Source organism: Aptenodytes forsteri, unplaced genomic scaffold (genome assembly GCF_000699145.1).
Source record: "Aptenodytes forsteri isolate BGI_AS27 unplaced genomic scaffold, ASM69914v1 Scaffold229, whole genome shotgun sequence".
Lineage (NCBI taxonomy): Eukaryota > Metazoa > Chordata > Aves > Sphenisciformes > Spheniscidae > Aptenodytes > Aptenodytes forsteri.
The window spans coordinates 4057582-4074134 of record NW_008795863.1 but is presented as its reverse complement, the minus strand read 5'-3'; the positions used below and the strand labels follow the sequence as shown (position 1 = coordinate 4074134).

Here is a 16553-nt window from a genome sequence, read left to right as displayed (position 1 = left end):
GAGGAGGCCGCGGGAGAGGAGGGAGGCCGCGGCGGGGACGGGGGGTAGGAGGTCGGTGCTGCCCTCGCAGTGGGCGGCCGGCCGGCCGGGGCCCGCGGCGGGGCACTGCCTCGGGGAAGAAGGGCCCGGCGCAGCTGGTGGAAGGGCGTCGCTGCCGGGTGTCTCCCTCTCCCTCGGGGCTTGCCAGAGTTATCTGACCGGCTCTAGAGTTGCACTGCCCGCATCAGGTGAAAAAGGCTCCAGCAGTAACTGCTTGGCGCTTGTTGTAGGTTGCTGGGAAGTTTCCCAAGCGGAAATAGAATTTCCGACTTGCCTATGTACGTAAGAGTAACCATTGGAAGGAAGCCCCTTAACTTGTTTTTCAGTCCTGAGTCAACTCTTCACACCGATTGAAATCCTTTAGGCCTGTGCAAAAAACGGGGGCTCATCCTGTTTCTTCTGCAGGTCTGGAATTTACAGGTGTGGTTCTTGAAAACAGAACAATGTCTTTGGATAGAATAAAGGGTTTAAAGGGTTTTCGTCTGAAGTGCTTCGTTTTGAAGGAGCACTGTGTATGTGCTGTGTTTACTTAGCATTTAGTATGATTTATACCAGAGCATCACATCCTCATTTATATGCTCCTTTCAGTATTGTCTGCAGAATTTCCGTTGTATTTGCATGCTCTACTTACACTTTAAGTCTTTTGCCTGAATTTTATACACTATCTGGCTCACCAAGAGCACTCAAATTCGCGTGCCAGTGCAGTTCATTTGATGTGCTTCATGCCAATTGATAAAGACAGTAGACTGAGAGTCTCCTGGAAAAAGTGGCACTTGGGAACGATTTGCAGTCTGCAGAGTTATCCATGTATCCCAGAGTTCATTTTGGCCTCAGACACAGAATGGCAGATGAATTGCTTTCCTGGCTGCTGCTTTCAGATGAGCCAGAAGTGGAGAGCAAAGAGGAAATGGATGCATACAACATAATACACATAACTGTGTAGTAAATCCAGTGCTTCCTGGAAGGACTGATCATATGACAGGGAAAGACTGCAGCCATCGTGTGAAACTACGCCGCAGGTGAAACTATGTGATCTGCTGCTGAAAAGCTTGAGCTGATCAGGTTGCTCTTACAGAAGAGCAGGGACTGTAGTTCCCTGGTACTTAGGCTTGGATTTCAGATCTGTCCCTGTGACTGTATTTTTGCTAGTTTGATGCTGATCCATCTGAAGTCCCACGAATTTTATACGGTAACAAAAATTAAGTAGTTAAGGAGGGATTTTTTCTTTATATGCTATACTTCTACTTTAAGAAATCTCAAAATTGAGCTAGAATTCAATATAAAAATAGATATGATATTAATATTAAATTAAATTTGTTATAGAGTGATTACTTATGACAAGATAATATTATCAAATTATCTCAGTAATACTGGCCAGAATCTAGAAAACTTGATCTGTTTTGACATGACGGATCCAGACAGAGAGTGCAGAGAATAGCTGAACACAACTTGCATGTGTCTCTGTGTTCTGTTGATATTTCAGGTTTGTGTTTACTTTACGTTTGTCCTCTTATGCCTGATCTCACTGTTCAGTTAGACAAAAGCTGAAGAAGCATGTAAATGCTTACTAGAGAAGAGCCTCAGTAGTAATGGTAGTTTCTGCAAACTTTAAATTTAAAGCACATATGATATAAAGTAACAAATTGGAAAATACTTCATGAAATGTTTGATGAGAATTTGTATTCTGGGCATTTAAATTAAGTTGTGGCAAAGTATTATCTGTTTGAAGTTAAATCCTTTAACTTCTACATTGTCTGAAATGGTCAAGGTGAGTTAAGAGATTTGCTCTCCTAATTGTACAGGAGAGCCCTGAATAGTCTCTTCTTGACTTAATTTAAATTACTAGTGATGACAGTGGAATTAATTACAATTAGAATAGAAATCAAGCTGGTTCTGAAAGCAGCCACTAGCAGTATGTAAATTATTAACTATTAATACTATCTACTTTATTTTGTTTGTAGATAAGACAAATCCGATACTTACATAGAACAGCAGCGTGCAGTGCCAGTGGAGGAGCCTTATTTGTGGTAAGTAATTTTCTACCTTACTGTAAGGGGGATGTGTAAGAAGAGTTTGGCATGTGCTTTTTTTAATCTGCCTAAAAGCTTCTGATGGGCAGAACTTTGCCATAGAAGCCTGCTGGCATTTACAAAGAAGCGTTTTTTCAGTAGAACTTTTGTAGAACTTTTTCTTAGAGTTGCCATGGAGTATTAAAAGGTTTTATTTTAGGTTTTGGCCTTGAGTTTCTTTCCTTATATAGTGAAAACTCTTAATAATAATGGTGATATTACCAGCATTTGTGTTTGATTGCAGATGAGGCTTTGCTTAAACTTTATTTCATTATAAAACAGTTCTTGTTTCCTTTTTTTTTATTGGAGTTAATTGAGTTTAATTGAAGCTCATGAAACTTTTTGCGGGCACAATTTCTTGATTTCTAACTTTTTGCTGGCAAAATTTCTTGGTTTCTAAAATTTGCCACAGAATTACCCTTAGGTCCAGGTCTAGCCCTTTTTACTAGGAGTTGAAAAGTGCAGTTCTTGTCCATATTATATGTGATATAGCATGTTGCATAATGATTTATAATTGATGTCATTAGGCATTATCATAATATGTATAAATAGTAATAGTGATTGCAAAAAAGAAAAAGCCCTCAAATTTAAATGTGTGAAGCAGATGCGTTGTCTGTCTACCTCTGAAGAGAACCTTGAAGCATCTCTGAGAAGTGTATTCTGTCCCATTCTGCTCCATTCAGAGCTTTAGCTAGTCTGCTGTTTAACAGCTGAATGACTTGGCATTTTTCCAACATTTGGTAGAAATCAGCACTTTACTGGAGAATTGACTGCTTTGTTGAAAGCAGGTGCTCAGCATTTTCGGACAGATTGTTGTTGTTGTTGCCTTTCTGCAGCTGTCTCTACAGCTTTGCTCACAAGATGAAGTTAATGGGATTACAGTACATGCTTCGTATACTTTTCCAGAAACCTGAGCGGGCATTGATGATTTATAGAGCGAGAACTGTATTCAAGGAATAGAGGAAACAGTTCAGGCTGACAACTTGGGAAACTTCAAGTGTAGTTTGAGGTTGGTGAAGACAGGCAAAAGGTGTCTTTGGCACCCTAATGGATGTTGGTGCCTGGCATATGAAGCTAGATAGCTTTGTAAATTCTCCAGGTGTTTTTCAAGATTTATGTAACTGTTTAAATTAATTTGCTGGAGGGAGGAGCCTGAAAATAGAGAAAGGGAAGTAGAAAAGTGTAGTAGTGTGTTGTAGTTAGCTACTTGTGATTTGCAGCTGTTTATTTAATAGCATAATTGACTTTTTATTTTTATTCTGCAACAGAATTTTTGCTAGAAGAGTGTAGGAAATTGTTTCTGTGGGGGTTTGTTTTATGTGTGTGGTTTTTTGGATGGGTTTTTTTTAATAGCGTAATATTTGTTCTTCCATGAAGTAAAAGGCTATGGGAAGAAGACAGTTGGATGTCATTGTGTGTGTGTGTAATTGTTTGTCCTCACTACAACTAAAACCTTCAGAGCAAATTTCAGATGTTATTTAACACAGCAAAATTAAAGGGAAATTTGCCCTGCTGATTTGAGCTGAAGGCATTACTTTAATCAACATTAGATGTTTGTATACAATCAGAAAATGGGACTCTCTTTCCCCCAGATTTCTCTAGAGGAAAAAACCCAACATTTAAAAAAAGTCTTAGTTTTCTGAAATATTACAAGCAGATGAAGTGTCAAAGGTTGTTAAAAACTGCTTGTGGAGGAATAGTGGGCTTACCTGGGAGTAACTCTACCCTGTTGTGCTGGTCCTCTTTGTATGTCAGTTTACACACAAGTGTCTTGATTCTGTTTTGCAAAGCATATTGGTGCTTCCTGTTGTACTTTCCATGTATGAAATCTATATGTGAGGAATGGAAATGCATACAGCATATTTGTTTTGTAACAGCAGAGGACAGGCTAGCAGGGGACCTGGTTGTCATAAAATTTAGTGTTAAAAGGCAGTTCTGATTTGCATGCCAATACATCCCTTTGCAAACTTTTTTCACTCAAGTTTTTTCCTTACACGTTATCAGAAATATACAGAAATAAGAGAACTTCTACTGAAACTCCTTTTTGTTCTGAAACAGCCAAGAAGATACTTTCTCTCAACCATAAAACTCAGTTTGGTGCCATCACAGGCAGCTAGGTCACACTTCCAGAAAGAGTACATCAAGTTTAAAACTAGGTAGATCATTGGCCCGTAGTAACATAAGAGAGCTGCTCCAAATCTACCATATTTCTGATGGCTAGGGAAGGCCTAATTTCAAAGATACTTTTATTTACAATAGTTACCTTTCTTTAAACATGCTTTCTCTGTCTTTGACTTTTACCTGTCTTTAGCCTCCTTAACAGCTAAAACTTCACTCTACTTTGTGGTTTTCAACACATGGACTGAGTTTCCTTAATCCATCAACTGCCCTGATGTGGGCTTTGTCATAGGGCTGCACAGGGGTTCAGTACAGAAGGTTAGATAATCGCTATATTATATTTTTAGTTACTTGTGAAGATGGTCAGTGAAATACTTGGGTCTGAGAGCACTTTCACCACTCTTAATTTAAGAGAGGTTACATCTTGAGTTCTGCTGGAATAGTCAATGTAGGGTACTTTCCCCTTGGAGGAAAAGTAATATATTTCTTTTCATTGCTGATTTGATACAGACTCTTAGCAGGTTGTTGCTCTAAACATCTTTTCCCCTGCAGACCACACAGTTCTCTCATTTTGGTTTACAGTGTTCTGAACTGGTGTTTACCACAGGGCACAGGTCAAGTTTCAGGCCAACTTTTTTGCAGTATACATGAAAGCTAAATTATTCTAGTTATTCTATTACAATTCTTGTCATCTCTTTAATCATAGAATCATAGAATTATTAAGGTTGGAAAAGACCTCTAAGATCATCGGGTCCAACCGTCAACCCAACACCACCATGCCCACTAAACCATGTCCCTAAGCGCCTCATCTACACGTCTTTTAAATACCTCCAGGGATGGGGACTCAACCACTTCCCTGGGCAGCCTGGTCCAATGTTTAACCACGCTTTCAGTAAAGACATTTTTCCTCACGTCCAATCTAAACCTCCCCTGGCGCAACTTGAGGCCATTTCCTCTCGTCCTATCGCTAGTTACTTGGGAGAAGAGACCAACACCCACCTCGCTACAACCTCCTTTCAGGTAGTTGTAGAGAGCGATGAGGTCTCCCCTCAGCCTCCTTTTCTCCAGGCTAAACAGTCCCAGTTCCCTCAGCCGCTCCTCAGAAGACTTGTTCTCCAGACCCTTCACCAGCCTCGTTGCCCTTCTCTGGACACGCTCCAGCACCTCAATGTCCTTCTTGTAGTGAGGGGCCCAAAACTGAACACAGTATTCGAGGTGCGGCCTCACCAGTGCCGAGTACAGGGGCATGATCACTTCCCTACTCCTGCTGGCCACACTAGTTCTGATACAGGCCAGGATGCCATTGGCCTTCTTGGCCGCCTGGGCACACTGCTGGCTCATGTTCAGCCGGCTGTCGACCAGCACCCCCAGGTCCTTTTCCGACAGGCAGCTTTCCAGCCACTCTTCCCCAAGCCTGTAGCGCTGCATGGGGTTGTTGTGGCTGAAGTGCAGGACCCAGCACTTGGCCTTGTTGAATCTCATACAATTGGCCTCGGCCCATTGATCCAGCCTGTCCAGGTCCCTCTGCAGAGCCTTCCTACCCTCGAGCAGATCAACACTCCCGCCCAACTTGGTGTCGTCTACAAACTTACTGAGGGTGCACTCGATCCCCTCATCCAGATCATTGATAAAGATATTGAACAAGACCAGCCCCAGTACTGAGCCCTGGGGAACACCGCTCGTGACCGGCCGCCAACTGGATTTAACTCCATTCACCACAACATAATTCTCTGTGTCAAGAAAGGTGATTAGATCACTGAAAAAGAATAATAAAATGGCCCAGGTTGGTGTAGCAAAAAGAATGCGAGATGAACATTCAGCAGCCTTAGTACCTTCTGTGGGAGAGTACCATCATCTGTGGGGACAGTGTGGTTTGGGTAGGCCTTCACAGTGCAGTTGTTCACACTTCAAGTAGGTTAGGCTGAATGCTGCAATACAAATGTGATACAGTCAAGCTATGCATGGACTAAAAACATATTGTGTAAGACTTCAGGAAATCGGGGAGCACGGGAAGGGAATTGGAAAAAATGTGTGGGTTGAGTGATCTTGCTTTTCAACAAATTACTGTAGTTGGTACAGATGTAATTGTTTGTACTTAGTTTGTGTATGGAGGAAGCCTTAATATAGGTTACTTTTTATGAGCATCTCTTACATGAGGAAAGGCTGAGAGAGCTGGGACTGTTAAGAGAAGAGAAGGCTGGGGAAAGGGGGATCTTATCAATGTCTATAAATACCCAAAGGGAGGGTGCAAAGAGGACGGACCCAGGCTCTTTTTAGTGGTGCCCAGTGACAGGACCAGAGGCAATGGCCTCGGAGAACATCAGGAAACACTTTCTCCCTGTGAGGGTGACCAAGCATTGGCACAGGTTGCCCAGAGAGGTTGTGGGCATATCTCCGAGGTACCATCCTCGGAGATATTCAGAAGTCATCTGGACATGGTCCTGGGCGGCCCAGGTGACCTCCAGAGGTCCCTTGCAACCTCAATCACTCTGTGATTTAACATAGTATTTCTTCCAATACTGTGTTCAGGTCTCTTGCAACCTCAGTCACTCTGTGATTTTACAGAGTATTCCTTCCAATACTGTGTCCTTAATTCTGATCTTGTTCTGCAGAATCTGTGTCCTAAAAAAAGGCAGAAAAGCACTGATATCATTTAAGAGCAAATCAGCTCATGTAAGTCTCAGATCAATGGTGCATCGTCAGACAAATGGAATACTAGGGAATGTGTGATTGACAAATTCCAAACAACTCAGTAGGCCTAGAACTCTGTAAGCTCTCAATGAAAACTATCAAACTCTCCACAACACAGAATTAGATGAAGCCCGTTTAGGAAAATGGAAAACAAAAAAAGGTGACGTGATGTTATTTAGTGTTCACCTGTGCTGTAGCCTTTACAGTGTATCTTGGAGCCTTGCTGCACGGAACTGACTGTGTGGCAAACTGTAGCTTCAGATATAAAGTCTTCTATTATTCCTCTTCACAGGTAGGGTATTTAAGGATCTCAGTTTAGAGATGATACACTGAAAAGAACAGCTGTTCTAGACAAACAGTGAGATTTTAATAAATCAAATATACTTATTTGCAAAAGAAATTGCGATCAAGTACAATTGTAACTGTATCAGACAGCTATGGAAGGCAAAATAGCAGCCTGAAATAAAACAGGCATGCAAACTTGAGAAGGAAGAGTTAAGTTCTGGAAACACTTATCATGAATCATGGATTTGATCTGTGCAGCTAAGACGTAGAACAGGTCTGTAAAGGGAAAAAAATTAAAAGTTGCACAGTATTTCCAATCAGTTTTTCCTCCATTAGCCTCTTTTTGAGAACTGTCTTTAAAATTGGTAGAAGACCCTCATCAACACTACATATGAGGAGTCAAATCCTTTATCTGGAAGGGTCAGTCTAAAATAGTGGCAATTGTGTTCCTAAAAGTTGTTTTATGTTATCTTGTAGACCACACAATAAGCAATAAATTCATACTTAATAAAACATTAGTGTGTTCAAAGGGAATCAGTTATCTTTCTGTAATTCTTGTTATTAGGGGAAAGTCATCCTTGTCGGAGAAGTAGATATTGACTGTACTTTTACATTTGACTTGAAACTGTGGTAGGGATACATGCTCTCAAGTTGACGGTGGCAGTAGTACTGTCTGCTCCAGGATATGGACAGGATAAGCAAAGGGAATCTCTCGCTAGACCAACAGATGTAATTGAAGTTAAGTATTTTGCCTTTCGATATTTCCATATTAAAATTTCTAAATCCAGGAATAGCTATGGACCATATATATTTTAAGTTCTGCACTGATGACAATCTTTCAGTATGTAAGTATCTTGCATTATTAAGATTTTTCATTACATCCTTCGCTGCTTAATAACACAGTGTGGAAACTGCAAAATCACCCTAGGTTACTTGAGAAAATGATGAAAGCGAAAGTCCATGGAGTGGGTTTCTTTGCCCTAAATATACTTTTAAAGCTTTTATTATTAGCTGGTTGTGGATTACTTTTAATATCAAGCCTCAAGTATAGCTTGCATTCTTCCCCAAACTTTCCATTTAATTTGAAAACTGTATAAATTTTGGAATGAAACTTAGCTATTATTTCAAGGATACCATAAATGCGCTGCTTAGAGAGAACTGAAAATTTTGTGCAGGAAGTTTTTCTGGTGGATAAGGATTTTTGCCAGAACTAAGATTTTATTATAGGAAAATGTCACTTTCTTCAAGACTTCCAAATTTCTATTTTCTGAAAATAGAAGAACTAATTTCAATTTGATGTTTCCCTAGAAAACCACCTTAAAAATAATTTCATAAATACCTTATTTTGGAAATATTAATTCAAAATTCTGCTTCTTCCACTCTGATTCAGAATTGTATCTAAAATTAAAATGTTGAAATCCATTACAAATCAAAATAATATGTTAAAATGGGTTAATAATGTGTGTTTGAATGTGCAAACATTTTAGTTACATAGCAAGCTTCTTGATGAATTTTAAAGTTTTTATAGTTAATGTCTCATGGGAAAAGAAAAAGTGGGCTGTTTTTTTAGTCCCTTGTTGTTTATTAAGGTATTAACCAGAGGACTCTTAATCTACCTATGATGAGTTTGAACATAATCGCCAAACTGGATTAACAGTGTTAAAAAATGTGTATTTTGACAACACCACCATATTCCTCAAGAAATAATTTTTTTGAATAGGAAATAACAGGCATAAGTCGTCATTTTTAAGAGTGATGAAATAATTACCAATGTTTTTGATAACCTTCCCATAGATATTTAATCATTTATGATTGAGTACTATGAAATTTTTATCTGGAATATATCTGTTTTATTCAAGCAACTCAACTGTAACTATCTAATGAGAAGATATTTTACAACAGTAAATGTGTCCTGAATAATTTTTATTTACATGCTTTCTTTTTCTTTTCCTGAAGCACAGAGATAGTCCTGAAAATAATCCAGATACTCCATTTGAGTTTACACCTGAAAACCAAAAGGTACGCAGACAAAAAAAGTTAAATACACAGACCTTGTCTTTAGATCAGTACTTATTTTTTTTTTTCCCTTTCTCTTTAAAAAGCGAATAGAAGCAATCATAAACAGCTATCCAGGGGGACACAAGTCTGCAGCTGTCATGGCAGTACTAGATTTGGCCCAAAGACAGCATGGATGGTTGCCCATATCGGCTATGAACAAGGTATTTAGTACTTAATTGTCTTTCAAGCATAATTTTACTGTTTTCTTTAAATATCTTACTAGAATATTAGCATTTATTTATCAAAGCGTACATGTGGTACAGAATTGTGAGAATTCCCTGTGAGACTACATTTTAAAAAATAAAAGGGAAAACTAACCCAGGGAACTCTGGGCTCTGTTGTTTACATAATGTTAGCCTGTTGCTAGAAACTACAGAGAGAACAAAACAAAAATTACATGAGCCTTATTTAGATAGGCTTTTTTCCCAGAATCATCCTGGCAGTAGGAACGGAAACTTGAACAATTTTGTTCGCTACTGAATTTGGGGAAAGAAAAAGGATAACGATGGTGGGGGTTCTTCTCTTCTCAGATTAGCGGCACTACACACATTGCCAGGATTGTACTTAATCTCTAGGCCTGTAGCCTAGAGCTAATCTGCAAAGCAGCGTTTAGCGTAGTATGTGTTTTATAATGCCTCACAGCAAGTGCCTGGAAGACTTATCAAATTATTTATTAAAATTGTTTCAAAATAAGCAAGCAAGCAACTACAGTGCTCCACAGTGATAGGTTGCATGACAGTAATCAAATACCAAGAAATAAAAAATTCTTGTTTATATTCATATGAATAAATCTATCATATTTTGTGTTACAATCTGGCATATCGTCAGTTTTAAAGTGCAAAGTTTTGAATTCAATCAAGATATGGTAAGTGAGGATTGTGAGCATTACAGAAATTACTGAAGGAGTTAAGTGCACATTTAGAGAAGGGCAACTTACATCTGCTACTGTTTCTACAGTGTAGCATAAAGCCTCAAATCGACATTTATACTGAATGGGAAAAGTATTTTTGTTTATTTGCTGTAAGTTTCGGATTGATATTATGTTTAAAATGATCTTAAGATTTTTAAGTGAACAGGTATTTTCTGTGGTTTGTTATTTGCCTGCTATAGAGACTGGAACATAAAACAGTTACGCTTTTGAAAACGGAGCCAGTTCTCAACCTGAGCACTTTGCCAGGGTTCCAGGTTAATGAGGTCAGGGATATTTATACCGGAACTGGCTCCATGGAGATCGTGCTTCACTCCCTATTAGCTGTGACGCCAATCTGCAGATATAGCAGTAGCGTTTCTAAGGCCAGCCCTGGTGTGTCACAGAACCTGAGACAGACCTGCTGTATCTGAATTAGGTGAGTGTAGTACCAGCCTGTAAGTATTCCCTTACCAAAAGGCTTACGTGGGTTAGTGTGGGCAGATGTGTACAAGTTCGTTCATTCATAGAGCAAAAGAGCAGAAGTGCAGCATGAGCTGGAGCGGACAATGAAAGCTGGAACCCAGCTGACTCCTTGCATCTTGCTTGTGTATGATGCTAGATGCTGGAGGGAACTGACTTGAGGTCCTTGCTGTGCTAATCCATGGCTTAGTGGAGTTTGTGCTCGAGCAAGGTGACTCCAATCAGAGTAACTTAGGTGTCTTTTCTTGGCACTTGAATACAGCTGTGCTTTCATACCCATCCCCTCCCTCTTATTTATCGGTTACTGCAGACGGAGGACAGGTGACTTTATTGAAATGGTTTGTTAAATGCCTTTACCGATGCCCTGTGAGAATTCAGTATAGTGTCTGTTTTCCCCTTGTTACAGGTTGCTGAAATTTTAGAAATGCCTCCCATGAGAGTGTATGAAGTAGCAACCTTCTATACAATGTATAATCGCAAACCTGTTGGGAAATACCATATTCAGGTCTGCACTACCACGCCTTGCATGCTGCGAGACTCTGATAGTATTTTAGAAGCCATTCAGAAGAAACTTGGTATGACACAAATTTGTAATATAATTTTTGTAATTTTTTTTACCTTTGTTTAATGATACTGAAGTAAAATTTTTCATATGGTGGGGATGGAGCAACAGTCCTGAAAATACAGTGTGAAATCATTGGAGAATAGGCACTAAATACTTCAAATTTCAGATTTGGCATTTATTCTTTATTTTTAAAGATTTCAGTACAGTTGAGCAGAAAAGGCCATTGTCTGGAGTGTCATTTAGTGGTCTTAAAGTGGTTTTAAAGGCAATTTGACAGGAAATGCATTATTCTAATATGACTCTTGGACTGAGAAAGTAAGCCCTATCCCATATATAGGAGAGGACCCTGAATGCTATCGCACTTTTTTTAATGCAAAATAAGAATTTTAAGATATATGCTATATGAAAGTTGTTTGTGAGGGTTTTCTTACTTAAGTAAGATGATAGAATTATAGAATGGTTTGGGTTGGAAGGAACCTTAAAGATCATCTCCTCCCACCCCCCCTGCCAGGGGCAGGGACACCTTCCACTAGATCAGGTTGCTCAAAGCCCCGTCCAACCTGGCCTTGCACACTTCCAGGGGGAGGGGACATCCACAACTTCTCTGGGCAACGTGTTCCAGGGTCTCACCACCCTCACAGTAAAGAATTTCTTCCTAGTATCTAATTTAAATCTCTCCTCTTTCAGTTTAAAACCGTTACCCCTCATCCTATCACTACTCTCCCTGATAAAGAGTCCCTTCCCATCTTTCCTGTAGGCCCCCTTTAAGTACTGGAAGGCCACTATAAGGTCTCCCCGGAGCCGCCGCCTTCTCTAGGCTGAACAACCCCAACTCTCTCAGCCTGTCTTCATAGGAGAGGTGCTCCAGCCCCAACCCAGGTGCAGGACCTTGCACTTGGCCTTGTTGAACCTCATGAGGTTCACATGGGCCCACCTTTCTAGCCTGTCAAGGTCCCTCTGAATGGCAAACATGATGTTAACGTAATTTACAAATTCTCCATGGAAAAAGTCAATTGAGAGTGCTGCATCATGAGAGATGTAAGATTCTATGTAAGGAGAACCCATGGGTTTTGTGTGTGCGTTGGGGTTGGTTTTTTTTCCTCCTTGTTGGGTGGTTATGGGGAGAAGAGGGGTTAAGATCGGCATCTAACAACTCTTCCCCTTCTATGAAGTCGCAAGCTATGCTAACATTTTCTAAGAACCACTGTGGTAAGAGCTGCAGAACAGCTGCTTATTATCTTGCATTTCATATAGTCTGTTGTCTGGAAAAGACGTATTTAGAAGAAATTTGTCTTGGTTTGTTACTGCAAAGACAGCTTAGTTTTAACTGCAACTCTTAGCTTGAGAAAACAAAGCATTAAGGATGATAGTGTAGCTCTTACTGATAACATTTTCTAAGAACCACTGTGGTAAGAGCTGCAGAACAGCTGCTTATTATCTTGCATTTCATATAGTCTGTTGTCTGGAAAAGACGTATTTAGAAGAAATTTGTCTTGGTTTGTTACTGCAAAGACAGCTTAGTTTTAACTGCAACTCTTAGCTTGAGAAAACAAAGCATTAAGGATGATAGTGTAGCTCTTACTGAGACATAGACCTTACTTAGACTTCTGTTAGTTCCCCCCCCCCCCCCCCCCCACTCCCTGCCCTCCCCTTCTCTTTTTTCCCCCCCCCCCCCCTTCTAATAACTGTAGAGGAAAACTACTTTTCAGCATTCTTCCTTCCATGGAGTATTTTGTCAAGATACTGAGGTGTTATTTTGGCTAACCTGCCCTCTGGGGAAGGTCTGTATCTATATCACTAGAACAATAATGTGTCATGGAAGCTAAGTATGTGTATGGAGTTGTTCAGGATATAAGCCTTTGTGTATAACCTTAGAAGTCGCTTATGAATTTGTAGCTAACAATGTTAATGCTTGGATCTTGGTTAATTTGGGAATTCAGTACTCAACACTGTATATTAACGCCTTTCGTATCAGCACATGAAACCTATGTTTTCCCTATTCTTCCATTCTATTGTATTGATTACGAAAAATGTTCCTGAGTTGTTCTGTTTCTTAGAACTGTCATTTCATGGTTATTTTTCAATAAATCATGCCTGTAAACCTGTAAATGAGGTCTCAAAAATGTATCCAAAGACTGACCTCACATTTTATTAGAATCTTTTGTTTAATGGAAACATTTTGGACTTAAGAGGATTTAACTCTGCAAATGTTTTTAAGGCCAAAATACAAGTAATGAGAAGACTATGGAGTACTTAGACTCATGCTTTATTAATCTTGTTCAGTAGCCATTGCTGAACCTCGTGTTCCTTATTGGTGTAGGTATAAAAGTTGGGGAAACAACACCTGATAAACTCTTCACGCTGATAGAAGTGGAATGTTTAGGTGCTTGTGTAAATGCACCGATGGTACAAATAAATGACAACTACTATGTAAGTATTACATTCCCTTTTGAAAGATTAAACTTCTTTGCTGGGTTACCTGTATTTTCACTTGTTTCAGATTCTGAAGTTTTGGTCAGTTTCTTCAAATTCCTGTTGGCAGGGACAACTTATAACCTAGAGCATCTCTTCCTAGGACGCTTCATCTGTATCAGTGTATCCGTGTATTTTTCCTTTCAGTTACTGTCTTGATTTATACAAGTGGGGTGATGCATTTTTGTGATAGTGGTCTGCCCATAAATCTGGAATTTTTAAATAGGTTTTTTATAAGCTTTTAAAAGCACTTTAAAGCAGTCTGTTGGAAAGTATGGACTGGTTTAACACTATTTTTGAACTTTTAGACTTCTGAATTATGGCTTACTTGGATGCCATCAGACCAAAGGAACTAATGTATTGACTGAATCCAGCTTTTTAAAAAAACCTTACTTTTAAAATATTTTATTTTGTTATCACAGTCTGGTTAATTTTTTTAAGAACTGTTCTCTTGAACTGTACCCACAACTTTTTTGTCACAGCTGACACTATTTTGCAGTATGTGCAATGGCATGTGTATAGTGGGTAGGCAGAGATCCAGCTCACTAATATACCAAGGAAGCTGAAAACATAAACCCATGTTAGAGATGACCCGCATCAACACTGTTAGTTTTAACATAATTTCTGCAACTATAAGTAAAATATAAATTTTAACATCAAAATGACAGTAGGCTTTTTAATTTTCCTAATTCTTTGAACTAGTATGTGTGTTAACGGACAGGATCAAAATTACCTATGCTAGGATCACACCTGAGAGCCACTATCTGATGAATTTTGAATGCTGCAATTAGCATAATTGCATAACTTTTTCTGTTTTGTCAATGATCTGATCTGATTCTTTTTTTTAACAGGAAGATTTGACACCCAAAGATATTGAAGAGATAATTGATGAGCTAAAGGCTGGCAAAGTTCCCAAACCTGGCCCGAGGTATGCTACGTTTGCATAATAATGGCCAATTACTTGAAGACTGGTCCTTTAGAGAAACTAAGTTCCTGTTCCAGTGGTTTGAGTTCACAACCTACAGCTCAAAAGCATTAATTAATTTACTGAACAGAATGGCATGTGTTCAGTGCCTTTCTATGTATTCAAAGCCAAAAAGAACTGGAAAGAACTGAGAAGAGAATTTTTCATGTTCTTGATGGCTGACTAGAGGAGCATAAAATGTGAAAATGTCAATTCTGATTTGGCTTAGTACATAATAGGGGAATGATGTCACCTGTTGGATTTACTTCATGTAAATCAAGAAATGCCTGTTGGTTGTTTGGGTTGGGTTTTTTTTTTTTATTTCTGACAAAAACCAGAAAGATCACAAGTTTGAAAGGGTTACTATTTCTGAACTTTTCTCATCTATTATTTCCCTTTGTTCTTTGTTAGCCCAACTACATAGATGTTTGTGTGAATGGAGGAATTAATTTGACTTGGGTGTGTTACCTATTCCTATTGTTTCTATAATGATTTTTTTGAATATAAGAACGAAAATTTTAAAATGGTTAGTTTCCAAACACAGGGAAGCATCTTCAACAAAAATATGACCGATACAATTGGATGGATCAATATCACTTTTGTCTGGCCAACCTATAAATAAAAAAAAAAGAAAACCAGTGGTCCTATCTTGCATTTCAGTTACGAAAATATGTCATGACTTGAATTTGGCATCCTTTTGATTCCAGAATAGCATCACGCATTTCTGAAGAATGACTAGGAAGGATGAAAGAAAAAAGAAAAGTGGCATCAGCCTTAAGTCAGATTTGTAACTGTCTTCTATCCAGTGATTAAACAGCATCTGAGGTTATAACAATACCAGCAATGAATAAAATCGCTTTCATTTTTCAGGAGTGGACGTTTTTCTTGTGCATCCTTTTGATTCCAGAATAGCATCACGCATTTCTGAAGAATGACTAGGAAGGATGAAAGAAAAAAGAAAAGTGGCATCAGCCTTAAGTCAGATTTGTAACTGTCTTCTATCCAGTGATTAAACAGCATCTGAGGTTATAACAATACCAGCAATGAATAAAATCGCTTTCATTTTTCAGGAGTGGACGTTTTTCTTGTGAGCCAGCTGGTGGCCTGACTTCTCTGACTGAACCACCCAAAGGCCCAGGTTTTGGAGTTCGAGCTGACCTCTAAGGATTTTTGTAATATAAGATCAACTGTCTGAAAGTAATAAAGTAACTTTAATCTCAGTAAAATGATGTATGTTCTAGTACTTTTTTTAAAAAAATGAAGAAAGCAACAGCTATTAGAATATCTAACTTACCATGGTTTTAACTACTGCAAAGCGAAATTGTAATTCTAGATGATAAGAACAGTGGTTCTGTAAAGTGACTCACTGAAAGAGTCCGCTTATGATCACAGAGAGATGAAAGTTGCATCTTTTGATCTGTCATTGAAAATTCTTTCAACTTTTTCTAAGGTTCTTTGAAGGAGCAACAAAACTGACTAAATTACAAGTCTGGCAAATGCACAAGGAAACAAACTGAAAGGAGATTATCTGATAAAACTTCATTTCATGCTACTTTTAATTGCAATTTAAAAACAAAACAAACAAAAAAACCCAGGAAAGGTGATCCAATCTGTCTTGTGTAAAAAAAAAAAAAAAAAAAAAAAAAAAAATCTGGTCGGTTCAGTAAGAAGTGGTTCTTGAGCCTAATTCTTCTTACTACCATTCCGTGACCAGGAAAAATGTGAAAATTATCTTTTTATCATGTTACCAAAAAACCACTCAAATACCAGTAGTACTTTACTAAAAGAATGAACAACAAGAAGAAACCGCTTCCTGTATAAATTTATTCAATACAGCCAAGGGTATGCAGCTGGGGGAGGACAGAACATACCAGAACAGTTTAATACATGGCTAAGTATAAT

At 38.8% G+C, this 16553-nt stretch overlaps 1 protein-coding gene across 1 annotated transcript; it reads left to right on the top strand.

Moving 5' to 3' along the window:
- Window positions 1–1798: 1798 nt before the first annotated feature.
- Window positions 1799–15880, top strand: NDUFV2 (NADH:ubiquinone oxidoreductase core subunit V2). The gene is made up of 8 exons (XM_009284140.1): window positions 1799–1807; window positions 2001–2066; window positions 9159–9221; window positions 9305–9421; window positions 11057–11225; window positions 13536–13645; window positions 14539–14615; window positions 15722–15880. The coding sequence occupies exons 1-8, from the start codon at window positions 1799–1801 to the stop codon at window positions 15813–15815; spliced, it is 705 nt and encodes a 234-aa protein (XP_009282415.1). The 3' UTR covers window positions 15816–15880.
- The last annotated feature ends 673 nt before the right edge of the window (window positions 15881–16553 follow it).

Excerpts from the sequence above, each read along its gene's own strand:
- NDUFV2 (XM_009284140.1), top strand. Across the intron at positions 2,067-9,158 it reads GTGGAGGAGCCTTATTTGTG|CACAGAGATAGTCCTGAAAA; the intron begins GTAAGTAATTTT and ends CTTTTCCTGAAG. Across the intron at positions 9,222-9,304 it reads TTACACCTGAAAACCAAAAG|CGAATAGAAGCAATCATAAA; the intron begins GTACGCAGACAA and ends CTCTTTAAAAAG.